The 22285-nt window shown below is 48.8% G+C and overlaps 7 protein-coding genes across 7 annotated transcripts; 4 read left to right on the top strand and 3 right to left on the bottom strand.

Moving 5' to 3' along the window:
* Nucleotides 1–156: 156 nt before the first annotated feature.
* Nucleotides 157–1842, bottom strand: cp9 (putative serine carboxypeptidase; the record flags this gene model as incomplete). Its single annotated transcript, XM_032048584.1, has 2 exons — nt 157–1543; nt 1599–1842. 2 exons carry the CDS (start codon nt 1840–1842, stop codon nt 174–176), a joined length of 1614 nt encoding a protein of 537 aa, XP_031906637.1. The 3' UTR covers nt 157–173.
* A 4378-nt stretch (nt 1843–6220) lies between these two features.
* Nucleotides 6221–10694, top strand: BDW43DRAFT_317790 (T-complex protein 11-domain-containing protein; the record flags this gene model as incomplete). The annotated part of the gene is made up of 4 exons (XM_032048583.1): nt 6221–7147; nt 7218–8084; nt 8638–8641; nt 8940–10694. 4 exons carry the CDS (start codon nt 6221–6223, stop codon nt 9974–9976), a joined length of 2835 nt encoding a protein of 944 aa, XP_031906636.1. The 3' UTR covers nt 9977–10694.
* On the bottom strand, nt 10645–12299 carry BDW43DRAFT_12153 (uncharacterized protein). The gene is made up of 3 exons (XM_032038084.1): nt 11337–12299; nt 11081–11281; nt 10645–11027 (listed from the first exon to the last, which is right to left on the bottom strand). Exons 1-3 carry the CDS (start codon nt 11772–11774, stop codon nt 10740–10742), a joined length of 927 nt encoding a protein of 308 aa, XP_031906635.1. The 5' UTR covers nt 11775–12299; the 3' UTR covers nt 10645–10739.
* Nucleotides 12300–14249: 1950 nt separating this feature from the next.
* On the top strand, nt 14250–15433 carry BDW43DRAFT_12131 (nicotinate-nicotinamide nucleotide adenylyltransferase). Its single transcript, XM_032038078.1, has 2 exons — nt 14250–14363; nt 14425–15433. Exon 2 carries the CDS (start codon nt 14440–14442, stop codon nt 15292–15294), a length of 855 nt encoding a protein of 284 aa, XP_031906634.1. The 5' UTR covers nt 14250–14363; nt 14425–14439; the 3' UTR covers nt 15295–15433.
* BDW43DRAFT_12125 (uncharacterized protein) lies at nt 15433–16207 on the bottom strand. Its single transcript, XM_032038074.1, has 2 exons — nt 15988–16207; nt 15433–15903 (listed from the first exon to the last, which is right to left on the bottom strand). The coding sequence occupies exons 1-2, from the start codon at nt 16055–16057 to the stop codon at nt 15572–15574; spliced, it is 402 nt and encodes a 133-aa protein (XP_031906633.1). The 5' UTR covers nt 16058–16207; the 3' UTR covers nt 15433–15571.
* Nucleotides 16208–16288: 81 nt separating this feature from the next.
* Nucleotides 16289–18048, top strand: BDW43DRAFT_259229 (uncharacterized protein). The gene is made up of 3 exons (XM_032040074.1): nt 16289–16889; nt 16951–17211; nt 17308–18048. Exons 1-3 carry the CDS (start codon nt 16622–16624, stop codon nt 17838–17840), a joined length of 1062 nt encoding a protein of 353 aa, XP_031906632.1. The 5' UTR covers nt 16289–16621; the 3' UTR covers nt 17841–18048.
* Nucleotides 18049–18237: 189 nt separating this feature from the next.
* Nucleotides 18238–22248, top strand: BDW43DRAFT_259226 (ubiquitin-ubiquitin ligase UFD2). The gene is made up of 7 exons (XM_032040073.1): nt 18238–18509; nt 18594–19258; nt 19324–19534; nt 19594–20049; nt 20107–21691; nt 21748–21897; nt 21957–22248. The coding sequence occupies exons 1-7, from the start codon at nt 18480–18482 to the stop codon at nt 22064–22066; spliced, it is 3207 nt and encodes a 1068-aa protein (XP_031906631.1). The 5' UTR covers nt 18238–18479; the 3' UTR covers nt 22067–22248.
* Nucleotides 22249–22285: the final 37 nt, after the last annotated feature.

Raw genomic sequence — 22285 nt, 5'->3', positions numbered from 1 at the left:
AACATCGTAGCACATACCAAAAATAACATGGCCAATCATCCAATCTCGCCCACCCTACTCCAGCTCCCAAGTTGTACGTACTCCCTTCATACACATAACCCTACCCATGGAAACACAACACCAGGCCAGACAAAGTGATTTCAAAAGGGGAAAAAAAAATCGGAAAAAGAAAATCACCCAGCAACAACAACATCCCGCACATAAGCAAACATCTCCCGCGGCTTCTTCCTAAAAACACTATGACCCGCGCCCCAAAACAAATGATAAGTCACTCCACGCTCACAAGCCCAGACGCCCGCCGCCGCAGCGTCACATGTCTCCGTCGCATTCCCCTTCTCACAGGGTCGTGGCGAGGACCATGTCGGCGCAGCATCATCGCCGAAGAATATCCGACCAGGTTTCCGGGAGAACCCTTGCGCGCCATTCCACGTCATGTTCTGGAGACATAGTTCGGTCCCGAAATGGTTGACTAGCATGTCGTGCTCACCTGAGTAGACATGGAGGGAGATGTTATGAGATGTGACGAGGTCGGGGAGGAGGGAGTATGCTGGGGCTACTGGGGACAGGCTTGTTAATAATGTAGTCAGGATGGTGCTGTTGCAGGGGCTGAAGTTCGTGGCGGAGATATTGTTCTTATTGGTGGCGTGGCCTGCGGCGGGAAGCAGGTTCAGTGTGACCTGGACATCTGCACGACTGAAGTATGAGGCGAGAAGGTCGAGGGGGTCGATTGTGTTGCAGTCATTGTGGGTGTCGTAGATGTCGTGGCACTGCTTTCCTGTGCCGGCGGCAGAGGCAGTGTTCATGTAATCGAATGCGGTGGCGAAGGTGGCACAGGAACCGTAGCAGGTGGAGTTGAGGATGGATGCCAGGACGCGGTCTGGTGTGGTTGGTTGGATGTTGCATGTTGGGTCACTGCGACTTGGAAGATCCTGGTGGCGTTTATAGTTCGGGTTTTCTGGATTGCCCGGGATGAGGATCTTGCCATTGGGAGGGTACCGATTTGCTGCTTCTAAGACCTTGTCAAAGCCACATATTCTTTCCGCTTCGGCGAAGGCGGATATGATCTTGTTTGGTATCTGGAGGGTGTCTTTTTGGGAGCGCATGAACGGCCCGATGCTGATGGTGGACATGGCGGCGGGGTTTCCGATGGTCCCATCACCGATGGATAGGGAACGGAGATCGACGGGAAACGAGTCCTGGCCTCCGACGATGGCAGAGGCAAAGTACGGAATGTAGTTTCCTGCCCATGACTCCCCAATCATATGTATCCGTTTCGAGCGGAGATTGGGGAAAAGGATGAGGAAATTTCGAAGCCATTTGTAGAAGTCGGACGTTACTCGGTCGTTGTCTGGGGCGGGATAAGGGTTACTTGCGGTCGAATAGCCTGTTCCTACCGGTTGGTCGACATAGAGAACATGTCCTAGTTTGGTCCAAGAGTGTGGGTTCTGAACGAGACGAGTGGAATTGCCCTCAAACGAGACCGGTCCATTCCCTGTGGTTAACCCTATAAGGGATGAGCAACCGGGACCGCCGTTGAACCAGACTACAAAAGTTAACTCTGCTCTTCAGAATGTGTTCTTCTTGTTGAAGAGACTAACTTATGAAATTCTCATCATATGCAGGATCCTCAGCCTGGAAGAGCCAAAAGAATAACGAATTGCCTGCGGGCGTTTCGGGAACAGGAAGCCGACCAGCCCAGCTGAGCGGCAAAGGTGAGCTATCAGGCAGCGTACGTATTTCAAATTGAGACATTCTGGTTGATACGTGAACTCCATGTGGGAACAAGGAGGCAGTAACGGCCCATAGAGAATGTATGAAAGAATATATCGCTGCGATATTCATTGCGTTGCGCTTATACGCTTATACTAAGACTAGAGGATTTGTTGGAGATAGCCAACCAAAAAAAAGACTATAATACCTTGGCAATAAAATCCAATAAAATTAAGATGTAAGAGTAGAAGTACAGAAAAGCAAAGTGAAATTGGTTGGCCATAGGGTATACATTCATTAACATCCGAGGCATATAGTGGGTGAAGTTTCCGCATATTGCCCTCAATAGGCTTATAGAGCACTCGATCTTGTCGGGGAAACGGCTAGTCGTCAATTCACTAGAGTTGAGACCATGACATAATATCCAGGTACATCAATAGCACAAGGTCTTCTCAGCTGTCGGATCGGAACGTCCTTGCTTGCTATGTGGTCAGTGCCTGAAGTGGTATTGGTTCTTCTCCCTGGTTTTTTAAGTGAAGGCCAGCCCCGCACATCACGATTCAAGTATTATTATTAAAGACGCAGGTCTCTTGCTTCTTTCGTGGAGGGTAATTCAAATCGATGCTACTAAACTTTTAAACATTGAGGCATCTAAAGGATAGCTCCAGGTGAGACTAATCGCATAGGGCTCAGGGTTAGGGCCAACGAGCAAGATCACGGGATTTCGATTCCCAAACTGGAATGATATTATCCATATCGATTTCAAGGCTCGTATGAATTGAGCCATCTCTCGCCTAGTTAAGCTCCGATGAGGCGATCGTGATCCACTTTCGAATAGCTTTTAGTGCTCTCTGTTTCCACTGAAAAGTCGGTCCGGCCCTCTTAACCCTTTTCTAACATATCGTGAAGGAACTAGTCATGTAGCAGGTACTCAATTGACGCCCCGCCATGAAGACGCAAAGGATAACTCAGTGGACCGGCCAAAGCGAGGGAATTTTTACCGTTCTGCCCGAGGGAAACGAGTGGGATTGGATTAACACCGCTCTTTTATAGAAATTTCGATGCAAACGGTGTGGGTGTGGCTCCGGTGGCCTCCGGAATGAGGCGACCACGCGCGCAGAGCGATCTTTTTGTGATCAGTGCATTTCCAAAAGTGAGGCGCCAAGTGCACGCATTCCTTCGTACCCCCTTCTTGTTATTTGCGGTCTCGCCAAAGTTCCAGCCACCTGATGATCCCTCTTTGTATACAATACGGGAACTCTTTTTCGCCCACCTTTTCCGCAAGTCTCGCCTGCTGAAATCCAGAGAAGCTTCAAGAAACCTTTCACGACCGGAAGAGTTTATTCTCAAGCCGATCCACATTCTTGTACCGAGCACCCAAGGAGCTTATTCCGGGCTTCCTTGGAAACTTGCAGGGTTTAGAAACTACAGACGATGTTGTTTCGACGCGGGAGAAGCCGACTAACCAATTTCACCGCGCGTGATCCACTTTCGACTGGAATTCTTGGAGATTTACCTATCAATCTGCTGGGGGGGAAGGTGTGGATCAGGGAATATCCCCCCATCGTCCCACCCCCGAGACAAGGTTTCTCAGATGGGACTTCTCCTATTCCCTGCTGCCAATTCGCCACAAGCGCGAGATCCCGCCGACGGGCCCCGAAGACTCAATTACAATTGTCAAAAGGAAAAGAAGAAAAAAAATAATATCGGTGGGCGAATCGTCCTCAATCGATCGCTTGGAGTAGAGGATGGACAATATGACGGCACAGAGCCAACCCCCCCCCCCAAAAAAATAGATTGATTTCCCCCTGAGATTATCCCTCGTGGCCATCAGTTGTGAAGTACAGTGTCAACCATCTCAACACCCTCGCATCGAGGGAATATGCCATACATACATACATACATACAACACTGTACGTACATGCAGTGTTTACTCCGTACACGGCAGGGTCAACGCCCGTCCCCATATTCTGGTATGGCGGCGCGTGACACTGTCGCACTGGATCATACCTGAAGTTGGAGACGGATGTGTTCCGAGTGCACACACAGGGCGTGAGTTACGGAGTAGGGGAAACCGAAAAACAAGGGAAAATAGATGGGCATGGGAAAGAAGAAGGTATTAAGAAGCTTAAGACAGGAATGTTCCTCCGCTACCCTGACCCCTAGACTATGTGAAGCTCCTGCGCACTAAAGGGGGGGGGCCTGGACACACGCGGATGGCCGCATACAATCTGCAATACACCGAACGCTCTCTAGGGCAACGAATTGCTCTTTCACTTCCTCCGAGTTCGAATTCTTTTCTTTTTTTCTGATATCATCTTCTTGGCTCTCTTTGTGCGCGACTAATGCAATAATCCAACAAAGAAGTGGTGGCGCCCGTGGCAATTCCCGGTATTGAATAGAATTCCTTAATTTCTAAAAAAAGGGAGAGAGTATCGCGCATGTTAGAGGGCTACCCTACTAGTACAGTTACTCTCACATTGCCGGGTACCAGCATTGTGTTTCTGGGACACGCCTCAGATCGTACGGGAACAACCACCCATGTGCCGGTTTTAGTGTTGGGAAGGGGGGTTTCGTTATGTGGTATTGTTGTTGTTGTTGTTATTATTATTATTATTAGTAGTAGTAGGTTTTATGATTTATGCTTTATGATTATGACTATCCTGTCATGGGGAATGTACTGAGACCGGCGAAATTTCCCCTTCGAAGAGGTGAAGGACAGGGGATCGCCCGTGGGATTTGCTTGGGAAGCTCCTTCGCGACCGTTAGGAATCCCCCTTTAGGTGTATCCACTCCCTTAACTACTCGCTCAACTATCCAGCAGATCTAGGCAATGGAAACTGGAAACTATATTAATAAAAATATTAGAAGAAGGGGGGGAGGAGGGGGGGGGGAGGAAGAGAAAAGAAAAAGAAAGGAAAGGAAAAGAAAAAAGGACAGTGTTTGAACTTCATATCAATGAAGCGACTCGTTCAGTTCTACTGGGACGTTTCCGTGGTTTTTCGTTCTTTTTCTTTTTCTTTTCTTTTATTTTTACTTCCTCCCTCCTGCTTGTGGGGGGAGGAAAAAAGTCAAAGCTGCAATCGTCAGTCAACATATGAGTTTGTATCCATCAGCCTCACTTTTACTTGTTATTTTACTTTATACTACCTTCTCTCTACTCTACTCTTCTCTAGTGCTGCGGAAGTGACTAAATAAATAAATAAACTAAAAACTAAAAATAAAATAAAATAAAATTTCAAAATAACATAAAAAAAGTGGCGTTCTTTAGAACGAAGAACCATTTTATCGCTGTATTATAGTTTCAAAACCATGCCTACTGATTGACTGTCTATTCTCATTCACCTTTTTCTTCTTCTTCTTCTTCTTTTCTGTCAATGCTAAACCGAACCCAGCATTGATTACATTAGTGTCCTTTTCCGTTTCCCTTCAAGGTTGGCTTGGTTTTTTCTCTCGATCGTGAGGATTATCGATTCTCTTTCTCTTTCCGTTGTCTTCCCTTCTCTCTCCCTGTCTACTTACTTACTACTACAACTCTCCCCCCTCTCTTTTAAGCTTCCCCTCTGTTCTTTTTTTAATTGATTTGATTTGATTTGATTTGATCCTTCTTCTTAGTTCGATGCTTCTGACTCGTGAGTGGAGAGACCTTCATCAACTCCTACTCTGCATATCTCCTGTTCCCGTCTTGAGGATTGTATTCGGTTTTACTTCCATTGGCTATATTATATCAACTCTCGGCCATCCCCGTCCACTCAACTAGTAGAGTGGCTGATCCTGTGCTCCCCTTCGGCATTGCTGTAATCCATTGCCGTTTGTTTGTTCATTTCAAATCCTTTGGAGCTTCTAGTAGGGGTCACTTAGAAAGTCATTGGCTATTCTCCTTTTTTTCTTTTTCTTGATTTGTTACCTAGTGGCCAGAGATTCCTTTCAAGCCTCCAACTTCACTTTGTACTTCCTTCCTTCCCTACGGAAGAAAAGGAAATCGATCCTGCGAACGAACAGAAAGAACAAAGGGAAACCAGAGTGAGAAAGACAGAAAGAAAGAAAGAAAGCAAGCAGCAACCGTTACATTCTGCCTCTTCTTCTTTCTCTCTCTTTCTTTTCGTGCGATACAAACACGAAACGTTCACAGAGAGAGGATCAAAGATCATCCTTTTTTTTTTGTTTGGTATCAACGAGGATTGATCGACAACGGGTTACCCGCATCTGGTGAGCACTATTTCCTGCTCCCTCACCGTAATGCCCCCTTCGGCCTCAGGCAAGGACTAATCGAAGGGCTGGGAAAAGGGACTACTTCCATCCAATTGCCCCGTCGACAGTGTTGGAGGGTTGCGGTGCCTTGCGTCCATCAAAGGAGAAATGCCCGTGACCCCCACGATCTAACGCTCCCATAGTTCTTTCACCCCAATCTCTGATTTACTACTCCCTCCCCCACCCCGGATCCCACCCCGAGCTTCCTCATCCTCTCAGTGTAGTGGCTCTCCCGGCTCAAAGCGGGTGTGGATGGGAAATGGACCTCCAAAGAACCAAAGAAGCCCGACGGGGCACTCCCGGGAAGCAGGAGGAAAGCACCGAGTGTCCCCTGGAACCATATGGAGGCAGCGGCCACTCGAAAGATTCCCCTAAGAACGATTCGTTAGATCATCGGGATGCAAACAACAACTCAGACCCGGCGCAGGTCAACCAATCGCGCCAGACTACTCAGATTGCCTACGAGCATGAAACTAACCAGGTTCCGCCGACTTGTCGACCGCCAGCGTGCAATAATGCCCTCGCGCCGTCCTCGCAAGCCTTGCGCATCCCTCACGAGCTAGGTCTTAGTGCGAAGGAACAAAACCTAGTGCTTACAGCGAAGAGATACCCGCCTGTCACCAAAGGCACGCTGAGCGAGCTCGATTTACCCTGTATCATGAGCAATATCAATCTCCGCATGGATGCTAATTTCGACCGCGACCTCCACTTCAAACCGGATCTAGACGGCGAAAAGGGCCGGCGAAAAAGGAAAGAAGCTACCGACTATTGGGAAGCCATGGCGACCGAGATTACCATCTACGCGTTCTGTGCCGCTCATCAGTCGGACACGACCTGTGATGATATGTGTATGGACCAGCATCAAACCTTCGAGCCCCGGCTACCGGGCATGTTTGATACCTTGCAGGATGTCCTCAAAACCCTCGTCCCGGAGCGAGACCACCCTAGTGTCGTGCAAAATCTTGAGGTGCCCTTGCTGATGCAGCAGATTCAAAAGGGGGTCCTTGATATGGTAGGCGTGGCAACTTGGCTTGCGGCGCTGCTCAAGACTCATTGCGCCCCAATGCGCGATGAGTGGGCAGATCGTATGGTCGAGCAAATCAGTTTAGGTTCCCGATCACAGAATTCCTTTGAGATTGTCCGCGGACTTCAAACACTTTTTGCGATCCTGGAGGCGATGAAACTGGTAAGGCATCTGACCTTTTAACACGTAGAATCAGAAAAAGGAGGGAGCGGCGACTAATATTTTGAGATAGGACGTTGCAAACCACCAGATTCGCGCATTCCGAGTGCTACTTATAGAAGACACTATTCCGTTTCTGCAAGAGTACTTCCGAGGAAAGATTGAGAGGGATAACTTCCGCGTGGAGTCGTCACGACACTGGTACCAAGACCTACGTGAGCGAGAACTAAGTAAAGTGGAAAATCCGGCGCAGCCAGACAGCTTCTGGCCCCTTTCGATCTTGTTTAGTGGTCTATCCGATCTCCTGCTCCAATTCCATAGTCCCGAGGGATTCCCGGAAACGTTCATCTTCGACTCCGACCGCCTGTGGCAACTGCGGGCGTGTCTCCAGAATCTTATTAACCTTGATATCTGTTGGAAGATCCTTTGGCGTGACGTTATTCCGCAGAAACAATATCTCTTAGCTCATCCACAGGCATACGCGACTTTCCGCTCTCGAATCGGGCCTTTGATGGATGACAACGAGGACTGCGCTCGAGGGTCGACTCAGTGGTCGACAAATGTACGGTGTATCGCATTAGAAATTGCGAGGTTTGCGTGTGTGGTATGCTGCTATGACGCTATGGTCTCAGACAGCCTCATTAGAAACATCGAAAGGAAGCTGGATTCGGAATTGTCGAGCCAGGGCGACTACTTTCAAGAATTCCAGGGTTACTGGCGTGAGAGGTTACTGTCGGCCACCATGATTTCTGCCAAAAAGTACCTGAATATGTCACCATTGGCTATCTGCGAGTCTCAACGAAGCCATGTCCACTCGCCAGTATCACAGCAACATTATGACATTCAGCGGATATCCATGCGGCTCGCCCACATGGGTGTCCTCCACTGGAGAGTCTGGGCACCCATCCTCTATGTGCGCGAAAGTGTACTGCCAACCGACGTGGCGATGAACAACTCACTTCACTTGGCATGATTGTGTCAGCATAACGACGTGGTCAAGACCCAGTCTATTGAGATTCCTTTATTTTGCTGCAATTTTAGCTTTTACTTGGGACCCCTTCCTAACACTTTGGTTTTTCTTTTTTTTATTTTTATTTTATTTTTTTTTTGGGGGGGCGGGGTTTGTTTGTTTCTGAGACTCGGCATGAGGTGGAGTTTTGTAGTGCTTTTTTTTCGTCCATGGACAGCCTTTCTACTCTCTTGTACCCTCCCCCACTTTTCTTGACATGCAGTTTAGCGTTTTGCATTGGTAGTGATTGGTCCTGGCGTCAACTGGGGAAAATATCCACATGTTCAATCTGGTGGTGTTTGTTTTTTCGGAATATTGCACATTGGGCGATGATTGAATAGAAGTGAGGGGCCTTGTTTTGTCGATCGTACGCCTTGATTCACTGGATAAAATTGTGTACGATATATATAATCAGTACTAATACTAGCAGAAAGTTGATTCGAACTGCAGGTTTAATTGATTGATAGATGATACGCAACCGAAGACTAGTTAGTTAGTTAGTGTATATCCTCCTTATGTAAGCCAAGATGTAGATCAGATAAAGGAAAGTCAATTAATTGTCAACCAAACAATTCCATTTCTATTCAGAACTATATACGATTTCGATCACTAACTATACATAACTTCTCTCCGTCAACTCATGTAACCAACCTGACTCTCCAATCCCCAAATCGATACCTCCCAAACCTCCACATAAAAACATCATGCGCTACACCCCAACCCTCCTCAATCCAACTCCATGGCTCTCATCTCTAAAAGCATCCCAACTCCAACAAATCGCCCAAGCAACAGGTATCCGGTCCGCCGGTCCCAAAGCCCCCCTCATCAAGCGACTAGAGACCGAGCTCGCCCAATGCGAGCTCCCATCTCATCAATCCAACCCATCCAAACACCTTAGCATCCTCAGCATCGACATGGGCATCCGCAACCTAGCATTCGCCCATCTCCTAGTCCCTTGTCCTAGTCCCAGTCTCGTACCCCAGGGAACCATTAACTCAGAGACAAGGATCTCCCCAGCACCAACACCAACCCTAAACGCCTGGCGCAGATTAGCCGTCTCAGACCTACATGATCATGATGGTCCCAGCTCTGGGTCAAACCTCAAGCTCGAAACCCAGTCATCAAAGGATGAAGATCAAGATAAAGAAACCTTCCACCCTCCCTTCTACGCCCACCAGGCTTATACGCTCATCACGACACTACTGGCCAAGTACCAGCCCACGCATGTCCTGATCGAGCGCCAGCGATTCCGGTCAGGGGGTGGGAGCGCGGTTCAGGAGTGGACGTTGCGGGTCGGGGTTTTTGAGGGGATGTTGTATGCTGTTTTGTATGCGTTAGGGCGGGAGAGGGTATGGGATTGTGGCTCTGGTAGTGCTGCGCCGGTGGTGCTGGGCGTGGAGCCGCAGCGTGTGGCGAGGTATTGGAGGGAGGTACTTGCCTTGGAGGGTGGACGTGTTGTAAAGGAGAAGGGGAAGGGAAGGGCTTCTTCGCGGGAGGGGAAGAAGGTGAAGATTGATTTGGTGGGGGCGTGGTTGGATTGTGCGCTTGGGGATGCTGGACGGGGGCATTTGAAGGTTGCTGTTGGGGGGGAAGGGAAGAGGGAGGAGGTACGGGAGTTGGTTGATGCTTATTTGGGGAAGTGGAAGGGGAAGAAGAGAGCGAGGAGGGGTAAGGGGGAGGACGAGGGTGCTGGGGGTGATATTGATATTGGGAAGTTGGATGATTTGGCGGACTGTTTGGTACAAGGCGTGACGTGGTTAGATTGGCATGTTATGCGGGATCGGCTCTTGCGGGAGGGTGTCCATGCTTTGGAGATGGAGTAGTGGTTTAATGGTGGATCTCTTATATTCCGTGTATATAATATATATTGTGGGGATCATTAGTGTACTATATTGGCAGGCTATTGGATGTTTATCTAGGCAGGGAGCGCTCAATTCTTTCTCTACAACTAATAAGGGTGTAATATGATACTACACAACTACTAGGGGGAATTACTGACCTCTCTACACCGGTACCTATGTGCGAGCGCAAGTGGACATAACCCAAGCATGTGGATTCCTGTGATAGATGAGATAAAAATCCAAGTACAATTCGCTCTCGTATCCATATCATCGAGATCATCATATTTCTGGCGTAAAAGATCGGAGACATCTTACTCCCGGAGTCGGCCAAGGACGTTTTGTACAAGTCCAACTCCTGGAAAAGACTTCCCCCTTTCCCACTGCTGTCCCCATCTCCCGTTTGATCGTAAGCTGGCCGTTCCGATATACAATGATTTCACAAAAAGAATTTTGCACCACGAGAGGAGACAGAAGGTAGAAAGAAGAAAGCTTTGTTGGTTAAAAGGAGGATCTGACCGATCCCGATTGCAAGAAGCGAAGAACCACCGGTCAGGCTGCCCTGCCGGATAGGCGAAGAAAGATAGGTAAGAATGTCTCTAAAATCAAGTTTGTACCAGAAGTAAAATAGCATCTCTCTCATCAGGTACAGTGCCAGCGTACGGTTCGCCACCAAATGAAATCTTAGTTACAAACGGTCATACCAACGCTCTGAGGGACCGAATGGGTCGCCATGGGGTCCATTGGCTTAGTGAGCGCGACGGTACTTGGTAGGGAAAGCGTGCTTGCTGGAGGTCAAGAAGCCAGTGGGCTTCGCGACGCCGCTGGTGGCAATGGGAAGGGTGCCATTGCCGAAGGGAGGGCGGCCAGTGTGGGTGGGGACGGGAAGAGGAGCGCTGGTCTGCTCAGACCCATCGTCGTTGTTGTCATCATCGCCCTCACCGTTGTCGTTGCCACCTTTTCCAGGGTTCTGCTGGTGGTCCTGGTCATGGGGCTTGGTGATTTCACCACCGGGGTTGGCAGTAGCGCTAGGAGCCTAATTAAATCTAATTAACAGCTGAGCAGAGACAGATGCTCGATACAACATACTCCATTGACGGTCTCAGTGACAGTGGCAGTAACGGTGACAGTGGCCTGTCCAGTGCAAGCATCGCTGCCAGAGCTACCAGCATTGCCCGAGGGGCCAGCAGCGCCAGAAGAGGGAACCTCTACAACGGTAACGGTAGAAGTCGCGGTGGAGTGAAGAGTAGTGGTCTGCTCCTCGCTACCGGCAGAGGGCACAGAGGGAGTCTTCTGGGACAAATGTTAGTTCACGTTCCAGGTGAATCAACCAACAAGGACATACAGTGTAAATGGTTTCGGTGTTAGTGGCGGTCTTGTGGATAGTGGTAGTGACAACACTCTTAGAAGCGCCAGTGCCGAGAGTGTAAGTGATAGTGATATCAGTGGCGGATCCAGAGTTGTCATCACCGGCGCCAGAAGATCCAGGTCCAGTAACACCGGTGCTGAGAGGGACCGGAGGCTGGGTAATGGCGGACGATCCCTCGGAGGTGACGGCGGGAGAAGAAGATCCAACGGCCGAGGAAGACGCAACAGGGGAAGAGCTAGCGGGGATAGAGCTGGAGGGCAACTCCGGGGTCGGGTAGACAAACACCGACGAAGTAGACACGGTCGAGTTGACGTTCCTGGCATGGAAGAGCTTGTGGTTGCGAGCATGGCTGGCCTCAGAACCAGCGGCCAGAGCGGCCAGCAGGGCAACGGAGAGCTTATTGTTGAGGTACATATTTATTGATGTTGTATGACGACAGTCAATGTCGATCTTCTGAGATTTTATTGGAGATTGGCCCTTTGCTTTCTCTGGGAGACTGCGCTGCAAGAAACGAGAGTGGGATGCGAAATCTATTCGCAAACTGTAAAGAATGACTGGGGGGAACGTAAACGAATTGTCCCTGACACCGAGAGAGAACGTAGAGAGCAGTCTATCGAGTGGAAGGGAAGAGGAATTAAAATAAAAGGAGGGAGGGGGAAGGAATCATCTTATGTTGTTAGAATTCCGTTTCATTTCATTTTTATTTTATTTCCCCGACAAGAGTCTGGGCTGAGCGTTACCATCGTATCAAGTCTCGACAATGAAATATTACCATGAACCCGATGATTGGCGCACGCTGATTTGTCTACTGCAATACGCCAGGGGAAAATGATTCCCTGCGTCGTCTCATCGGCACGGGATCAAGTAAGTAAAACTCCAAACCAACTCATAAAATGGTTAAATTTGATGTATGATTAAAGTGGGGCAAGAACCACCGGCGGATTCGTTCAGCCCGAGATGAAGGTTCCAGTTTCATGTCCCATTCTGGTTTGCTGATTGGCTTGGGCCTTTTGTTTAATCTCGCCGCGTGCCTGTTCCAACCGTCGCACGGTCTTATTAGTTTTTTTGCCTTCGTTTTACTCCCCCGTACTTCGATTTTTATTTTATTTTATTTTTTTTTTTGTATCTCTTACCCTCCATTTCTCACCTATTGGATGATTCTTCAGGTAACACTGTTGGGGAGGATAAGCTGAATGCAATAGGCCAATCCCTGTATTCTTTTTTATCCTTTCTTTTTTATTACATTGTCTCACCGTCTAGCCAACTCAGTGACCTAGAAAAGTCCTGGTGTGTGTGTCCTTTAAACTTCTCTAAATGCTGTTAGCTTGTGCAGCACACATCCAGTAGTCAACTACTGGACATCGCATCCTAGGTTACTGTCCAACTAGTCAGGTACCCCGGTGGGCACCAAGTGGCCAACTTCATCTAATTGGTCTGTTAAATGGACCGTAACCACCACATCAACTCTGGCACTCTCATCTTAGCGTGGGTGAAAGAGCGATAACAGCTCCCAGTAGTATTTTGACTACACCCAATTCAGCAAACGGAAAGGTAGAAAAGTCTGATTGCAACGCCCCTATTGCCTCCTCCAAGAGCATTCTATTCTGCCTAATGCTGAAATTGAAAAAATAGGGGTTCAATGACTGATAACACCGTAGTAATATCCTTTCCGGTGCAATTCTCCGGAAAATATACTCCCAATCCCATACTTACTCCTGTGCAAACTTTGTTCCTGGTGGTTCCGACAAGACCGACTTCCAACTATTGAGTTGAGTTGCCTCCCGAGCCCGCCTAACCGAGAGTCGGAAACAATTTGAACTTCAGCCAACCTCGGCCAAGACGTGGACCCTGTAAGAGAAAAGACAAAAAAAAAAGAAGAAAGGAAGAGAAAAAAGAAAAAAAAGAAGACGTGCTGAGCCTACAGTCATTGCATCATGGCTGCTGGTGGTACCGACTCCAAAGTACTCAGTAGATACTGACAGACCCTGCACTGACGGATGTATGTATGTATGTAGATCATCTCTCATCATTGATCGTAAACCGGGCGATGATCAGAACGACAACGCCGGGTGTGGATCTCCGCAGAGGGTTCCAGACACCTTCGGCTTGTACTCGGGACTGTGTGTGTGTGTGTGTGTGTGTGTGTGTGTGTGTGTGTGCTCTTCTGTAACTTGTTCTCCGGGTCCCCTTTCGATATTTTCTTACTCATAGAAAATGAGAGTACGGAGTATATGTGCGGCACATTATTGGGAAGTTTGAGGATATCAAGAATAAAGTTTTCCCTTGAATTTGGGCCCTCCATACGAAGTTCTTCGTTTCAAGAAACGATCGAGGCCAGTGTTTCAGGGAGATGATGGATGGTTAGGGAAGTGCCAGTTGGCTGATGTGCTTCCTTTCCAGAACCGACCTGGTCCATAAGCTCGGTAATTAATGTGCCAATATATAGTAGACTGCGTGCGATAATGGATTGTAATCGCCTAGGATCGTGGAAATCTTCTCCCCAGTCCATGCGAAGAAGCATTTAATCCTCCATAACTTCCCGAACTCCACCACCTCCGACGTATTGGTGCACAACAGTCAACTACCCATAGACACGGGTAGATCGGTTTCATCTTGATTGGTGATACACTGAGGGCCTGGGCCTGGTCCCCTTGAGGCTTGTACAGTACAGAATTCGTCCCGAAGTGACTGATTAGGATCGTCCCGCCATTAATATATAGTTCCATGAGCGGTGGTCGAAGGAAGAAATGGCTCACTGTCCACCGTTTAAATACCTCACGATGCTCGATGGGCGAGAAATCAGCAAACAAGACATAATTAACAAAATACGGAGCTTCGTATAAGCAACGGGTCGATGGACTATTGCAAAGCCACTAACTAGTAGGTTTTCGTATGATGCAATTCTGCAGCCACCCGCCGGAGAGAATCCACCGGGCGCCAGACTTCTCTCAACCTTCCATTCCATGGATTCCAACTTACTCCACTTGAACATCCCTCTTGGCCGTAGGTGACGTCCCCAGAAGTCCCCGGATACTACGCAATAAAACAGTTGACTATTGCAAAGCGTCACAGAAAAAGCATGTCGACCCCCGCAGTCCAGGCTCTCCGAGCTCAATATAGTTCAACCTTGAAACGTTTTATCGCGTCGAGCAAGAACTTTGAAATCCTCAGCTCGATCCAGTCTCAATCCCCACCAGTTCGCGCCCCAGACGTCCTATATGTATTGGACTCATCCTTCAATCCTCCCACCCTTGCCCATCGCAGGATAGCAAGTACCGCCCTTCTGAAGAATTCTAGCAAAACCCCGCGGCTTCTGCTGTTGCTCGCAACCCAGAATGCGGATAAACCTTCCAAACCAGCGTCGTTCGAGGATCGTCTTGTGATGATGGATCTGTTCGCTAGAGACCTCCTGGTATATCTCAAGAATCACTTCTCGTCGCCAGAGGATGAGAGTCTTCCGGCGATCGATATCGGTCTCACTAAGAAACCGTTCTTTTTCGATAAAGCGGCGGAAATAGAAGCTGCGGGGATTTATCCGGGGTCACTTGAGCAGGTTCATCTCACGGGCTATGATACACTGGTCCGGATTTTCAACCCTAAGTATTATCCGCCGGAACATACCCTCCAGCCACTGGGTCCTTTTCTCACGCGCCATCGCTTAAGAGTCACCATGCGACCGGGTAGCGAATGGGGTGATGCAGAGGAGCAGAGGCAGTTCCTACTCAACATGGCCCAGGGGGGTATGGAGAATGTCGGTGGCAAGCGTGAATGGGCTCAGCGCATCCAGCTGGTAGAAGGAAGACGACCTGATGAAAGGCCAGTGAGCTCTACATTGGCCCGAGAGGCAATTCAGTCGAACCCCCAAGATCTGGTCGGCCTCGTACCTGACAATGTCCGAGAGTTTGTTCTGACCCAACAACCATACTCGGAGTAAACATTCTCACGGCATTAATGAAAGCTTTGTTACGTGGTAGAGTAAATGATCAAGATGCGCCGATGTGCGCTATACGTCGACGACCTATATAATACATGACGCTCTGATTTAGGAGCATATATATCCGTCCAGGAGGGCTGAAAACTTTTCTTAATATTCAACCGAAACACCATACCGTCACAACGCCCGCACTGCATTTCAATGAAGTCATAGTAGCATAGAACCACCCCGGCATTGTCGTACACCTCCAGACATCACGGCGCAAAGGCTTTTTTTTTTATTCGTCGTCTTCCTCTTCTTCCCTCTTGCCCAAAGTATACGCAAGCCCGCCGCCGACCATGTTGGCCAGACAAAGTCCCATGGTCATGCCGCGAATGATGCCGCGGGCACCCCATTTTTTCATGAATGGTTGGCGGCGTCGACCGGCGAGTAGCAGATAGAGCCCCGACCAGGCAGCACTAATCCCTGCACTATCGGTCTTAAACCCTTGGAGATTGGCATAGCTTGTGAATAGGAGGACGGGTGGGAAGAGCATCGGCAGTGCTTGGAAGGGACGCCCGTACTGTGCGGTAATGAGAGTTGCGAGGAGTGTCGGGGGGAAAGGATTCTCTGTAGCATAACGGTATTAGATATGGGATCGTCTCGGACAGACAAACAGGCTGCAAGCGATCAACGGCTAAGGGCAATCCTCACCTCCCCATGCTCGAGCTTTTTGCATTAGAGACTGCTTGGTCTCCTCCACTGCAGAGTCCGAGCCGGCCATTGTTGCGATCGGAGATTCACAATTTTAGGCTCAAATATGCATAGCAAATAATTGTATTAAATAACTAAAAGAGGGAGAAAACTGGATTATTGTTTGGAGGATTGTGGGATTCAAGTGTCGTTAATCGTAAAGCAAGTATGGAGGGTCATCTGTAATGAAGTGATACCGCTTTCCTGACTAACGTCTTGTCACCCGCGGCTTAGTGTCCCCCAAGTCAGTCAGTCGACATAATTCTGAACCTTCGGAAAGACACCACGTTTATCTATCAGTAATCACAGACCACTTTCGCCCCGGATTTGCTCCAACCTTTTTTTGTTTCAACGCAGGGGTCCAATCGGCCAGTCTCCCGGTTTTTGAAAGTGTCGCTACTGGGGTTTTCTTGAACCTCTGCGAAAAGTTAGTCCTTATCGGCTCTCTCACGGGACCTTTCTCCTCCGACAGCCTTCGAATCCGCGATCATCCTCCAGGGAAGGAAACGAGGAATAAAAGAGAGGACCGGCGTAGAGGCTGATAGAGACAACGGATAATTTTCCGTTTGTGCATAGAATCAGATCCTAGTCCACCATGCCGTCCGCCAAAGCGTCTGGGGTAGACAATGGAGGCTCTGCGAAATCCCGCGAGCACAGTCAAGGGAACCAGGAACGCAAATACACTCCCGATCAGAAAGCGGCCGTGTTACGGATTCTGAAATGCTCCGCGACAGCATACTACGAAATTTTGTCGCTGGAAAGGACGGCCACGGATGGCGAGATTAAGAAGGCATATCGCAAGTTGAGTCTATTAACACATCCTGATAAGAACGGGTACGACGGGGCCGATGAAGCATTTAAGAGTGAGTTTTTTTAGGCTCTATTACTGCGTGATAGCGGATTGGAATCTAATACGAGGAATAGTGGTGTCGCGCGCTTTCCAGGTCTTATCGGACTCCGACAAGAAGTCACGGTATGACAAGTTTGGGGGTGACCCGGACAGCAGGTTCGGCCCCAGTTCTGGACCTTCGGGTGCATCTCCTTTTAGCGGGTTTGGCGGTGGCTTCCCACGCTCAGGAAACCCTGGTGGTTCGATGTATGAAGAGGAGATATCGCCGGAGGAGTTGTTCAATCGATTCTTCGGTGGTGGTTTTGGCGGCATGGGCGGTGGGTTCAATGCGTTTGGTACGATCCCTACTTGAGACTTTCTTTATTGCAGGGCTTTTTCTTTTTTTCTTTCTTTCTTTCTATTTTTCTTTTTTACTGACTGATGCCACATAGGCGGTCCTCAGTTTGTATTCAACATGGGAGGTGGCCCCGGTTTCCGAGTCCACCAATTCGGTGGTGCTCGGCCTCGCAGGAGGCCACAACCGAACAGCCAACCCGAACCAGCACCATCTGCCTGGGCAACTCTCCAGCAATTCTTGCCCCTCATCCTGCTCTTCGTCTTCCCTCTGCTTTCTTCACTCTTCTCCGGTTCCTCCACTCCCACAGGCCCTTCGTATAGATTCGATGCAGCAGTACCTCCTCACACGATGCAACGGACAACGCCCAAACTCCACGTCAACTATTTTGTTAACCCGAATGATATAGAAGACTACAGCGCGCGGAAGTTCCGACAGTTGGACCAACGGGTAGAAGTGGACTACGTCAGCAAGCTTCGGTATGCATGTGAGAGTGAAGTGCATGCGCGTGACCGGATGATTCAAGATGCCCAGGGCTGGTTTTTCCCCGACGTAGAGAAGATGAAGGCGGCAAGATCTATGGAGCTCAAAAGCTGTCGGCAGTTAGACTCGTTGAAAGGAAAATACTAACCGCCATTTCTTACTCCGACAAACACTGTGACGATGTTTTATTAGCCGCATCCACTTTTCTTTTTTTATTATACTTAATGTTGTCCATTCGTCTTATTATTTTTGGGCCCTGAAGTTTTCCATTAGATGTCAATATATGTGCAGAGATTGATGACATCGCATGACTTCTAACGATGTCTGATCGGTTTGAAACTGGAATGAATACTAATTCACTGTATATGATGAAAGAGGAAGACCAAAGCAAAACAAAACAATTGAAAAGATCTTTTGTTTTTTAAAGAGTTAATTACTATATGTAGGAGGAGTACGGAGTAGAAAGAGCCAAAGTGGAGAAAATGTACGATTGGCGGCAAAACCCCGACAAGCTTAGTTAATAATGCAGAACGAACGGAGAGATCTGATCTCTCCCATAATCTATCTCCAAAACATTTCACTTGGCCTGTGGTTCTCAGTTCGTTCCCCCCGCAAGTCCATCGATCTGAGAACCTGGCACGATCGGGTAACCACTCTTTTACGGGGCCCCTTTTCACCTTTTTTCCACCTTCATTCCCTCTTCCATTTTGCTCCGCATTTTCTGCCCCGCTGGTTGACGAAGCCCTTCAGTAGGTACGGGGTACCGTATCTTTAATCCTCAAGAGGATGTCAGACAATCTCTCTGAAGCGGATAAGGTTGGGTTTCCCCCCGGCCTTTTCTTTTTAACCGTCTTTCAAGTCCATGTGGTTCTTTTTTATGGATGATTCTAACTCCTGTAGATCCGCAACAAGCGCTTAGCAAAGCTTGGAAACCCGACTCCATCGTCAAACCCCGAGGGTACAGAGTCATCGAGTCGACCCCAATCTCCTTTGTCTGCTCCGGCACTTTCCCGATCGGAGTCCAACACCGGTAGTGCAGCAAGTTCCAGAGCAGCGTCGCCAAGACCAGGCCTACCACAGTCCGAAGGGAAGCGGATCAAGATCACTCCAGCCGTCTCTAGCATCACAGGCCCCGATCGTTCACAATCAGTCACACCGGTTTCTGGCACCCCGCCGCCGCCAAGGGCAGAAGAGAGTATTGAAGCGTTTGAGGATCGTACACTGAGTGCTGTGTTCAAGCTAACGTTGAAGGAGGATCGGCAACGGGATATCCACGGACAAAGGCTGACTTACCTCGCGGGCCTCAAGAGTGAACTTGAGGATCAAGGTCGGGGTCTTCGTATTGAGACCGCGATTCTAGACCAGGCTCTTCTGGAAGCTGCCTCGAATGCTCCCCAGCAGAAGCCCTTGGATTATCTATTACCGTGTTGGCGGAGGATATCGAGGCTGCACAAGGGCTTCCGTCGTGCTCGCGAAGATGATCCGAAATTCAATGTTGTATGCGAGGCTCGGCGCCTATGCTTGAGTTATTGCATGTTCGCAATCACAATGCCGGAGATGTTTGGGTACGTTTTGTTTGTTTCGGCTAGGAGGCGGAGGATGAGATACTAACAGACCTTGCTGGTTTCAGGGTTGAGCCGTCCGGGCAGTCGCCTCTTAAGCCTTACCTTCTTTTGGACCCGGAGGACGATAAAGGTGTGGACTTTGAGTTCTTAACCGAGGCTGTTAAAAGGTTCGAAGAGGATGAGAACATCAAGCCAGCATTCATAGCGGCTGTGGAAGATATGAGTAAGGATCTGGCGGCTATGACCATCAATGATGATTACAAGCCCTACGTAACAGTATGTCCATGACTTCCCATCCTCTTCCTACCTGGGCGTCTTGTCAACCTCCTTTACAGGCTCTGCGGAACCTTGTCCGCCATGCGGTCGTGGGAGCTGCGATCACAGAATCATCTCTCTTCAATGCATCTAAGGACCCTTCCATGTTTGAGAAGGACACATTACTCGGGCCATGGTTCCGTCTATCGCCTTTGCAAAGCGCAGTCACTATGACCTACTTTTCAAGCCCCAAGACGAGGGATCAAGGCTATATCCTGAACGCACAGCGATCACAGCGGATGATGCAGCAGATGCTTAGTACGGATCTTTTTGATATAATCAACCATCTGATTCGGGCATCGAAAGATGCGCGGGAGAGAGTGTTGGATTGGTTTGCTGCCGCTCTGAACATCAACCACAAGCGCCGCGCTATGCAGGTTGATCCGAATACCGTATCGTCTGATGGCTTCATGTTCAATCTCACAACATGTCTCGACCAACTCTGCGAGCCATTTATGGATGCTAATTTCACCAAGGTAGGCCTAATTTTGATAGAACGCGCAATCCGTGTCTTCTGCTAACTCGAACATTAGATCGATAGGATCGACGCGGGATATCTGCATCGGAACCCTCGGGTTGACATGAAAGATGAAACTAAAATCAATGCAGATCAGCATGCGTCCGATGAATTCTATTCCAAGAAGGTCGACGGTACTTCGAACTTCATAACGGAGATCTTCTTCCTCACGGTTGCTGCTCATCACTATGGCAGCGAATCGTTGACCTCAAAATTAGATCAACTGGAGAAGGACCTCCGACATATGGAGAACACGATCAGTAAATTCGAGCAAGAACGGCACAGATGGAGCAACAACCCAATGCAACTACGGGTCTTTGAGCAGGCCTTGAAGAAGTATAAGGATAAGTTGGACTTGGGTCTTGCCTTGAAGTATAGTCTTCAAGGTGTGTTGTTCGATGATCAGTGGCAGGCCCGTTCCATGTTGTTCATGCGATATGTGATCGTTTTCCTCTTAAGACTCGTGTCTGGCAAGGATTTCCCCAAGGAGCAGATCCAGTTGCCTCTGCCCGAGCAACAGCCAGAAGTATGGAAGTGTCTCCCCGAGTACTTTGTGGATGACATTGTCAGCAATTTCAAATTCATCATGTGGTCTATGCCTCAAATCATAACCGCAACTCAGGGTGACGAGCTGGTCATGCTCTGTATCGCCTTTCTGGAAAGCACTAGCTATATCAAAAACCCGTATCTGAAGGCAGGCCTGGTCTCGATCCTCTTCCGAGGGACATGGTCTCGTCCTGGCGGCGCCCGAGGTGTACTGGTGGACCTTCTGAACTCTATGCCCTTTGCCAACGAGTACCTGCTGCATGCTCTCATGAAGTTCTACATTGAAGCTGAGCACACGGGCACCCATACGCAATTCTTCGACAAGTTCAACATTCGTTTTGAGATCTTCCAAATCATCAAGTGCATTTGGCCCAATACCCTGTACCGCGCCAAGCTCTACAACCAGTCCAAGCGAAACCTAGACTTCTTCGTACGTTTCGTGAATCTCCTGCTCAATGATGTGACCTTCGTGCTTGATGAGTCGTTCGGTGCCTTCATCACCATCCATAAAACACAAACGGAGCTGCGCAATGCGGCGGGCATGGACCCCACCGTGCGGCAGGAGAAAGAGGAACAACTCGCCTCTGCTCAGCGCAATGCAAAGTCCTACATGCAATTGACCAATTTAACTGTCGCCATGCTTAAGCTTTTCACCGATGCTCTGGCAGACTCTTTTACCATGCCAGAAATCGTGCAAAGACTGGCAGACATGCTTGATTACAACCTGGATGCCATGGTGGGTCCAAAGAGCTCTAGTCTACGTGTCGACAACTTGCAAGAATATGGGTTCAATCCCCGGGCTTTGTTGAGTGAGATCGTTGATGTGTATCTGAACTTGATGAGCAAAGAGAACTTTATCGTGGCTGTTGCTCGGGATGGACGGTCCTACAAGCCGGCCAACTTTGAAAAGGCCGCGGATATCTTGCGAAAGTGGTCACTCAAATCTCCCGAGGAGCTCAAGCGGTGGGAGCAGCTACAGCGCAAGGTGAGGGAGGCCAAGGAGGCAGACGAGCAAGCAGAAGAAGATCTCGGTGAAGTCCCAGACGAATTTTTAGGTAAGGTCCCGGGAGCTATTGCTTTCAATGGCTAAGTGGCTAACGAGTTTTCTCAGATCCCCTCATGTATACTCTGATGGAAGACCCTGTGATCCTTCCCGGTTCGAGGGTGTCAATCGATCGCTCCACTATCCGGTCTCATCTCCTGAGTGATCCTCATGATCCATTTAACCGCGTTCCGCTCAAGATGGAAGATGTCACACCCGGTACGCATTCCATGCTGTTGCTCTTAGAAATGTTTAAGTTACTAATGTATGTGGTTCAGATACGGAGCTCAAGGCCAAGATCGAGGCATTCAAGGCGGAAAAAATGTCACAGCGCAGGAAAACAGCGACACAAAGCGCGTCGGAAACGATGGATACATCTGCCGGCTGATTGATATATCCTTTTGTTCACGAGCTGGTGGTCATTGGAACCGCTTCAAACCATTTTGAGATTGGAACGATATGAAACTGTTTTATTTTTAAGGGATTTGGATCGGAGTGGGGTTTGTTTCCTTGCTCCTTCATGATTTGTAGCTTCGCTAGATGTAGAGGCTTAGTGTAGAACGATTAAAAACATTTTTATATTAGAACAGATCTTCGTGTTGACGTA

Source organism: Aspergillus alliaceus (assembly GCF_009176365.1).
Source record: "Aspergillus alliaceus strain CBS 536.65 unplaced genomic scaffold BDW43scaffold_1, whole genome shotgun sequence".
Classification (NCBI taxonomy): Eukaryota; Fungi; Ascomycota; class Eurotiomycetes; order Eurotiales; family Aspergillaceae; genus Aspergillus; species Aspergillus alliaceus.
This window is presented reverse-complemented; position numbering and strand designations above follow the sequence as displayed.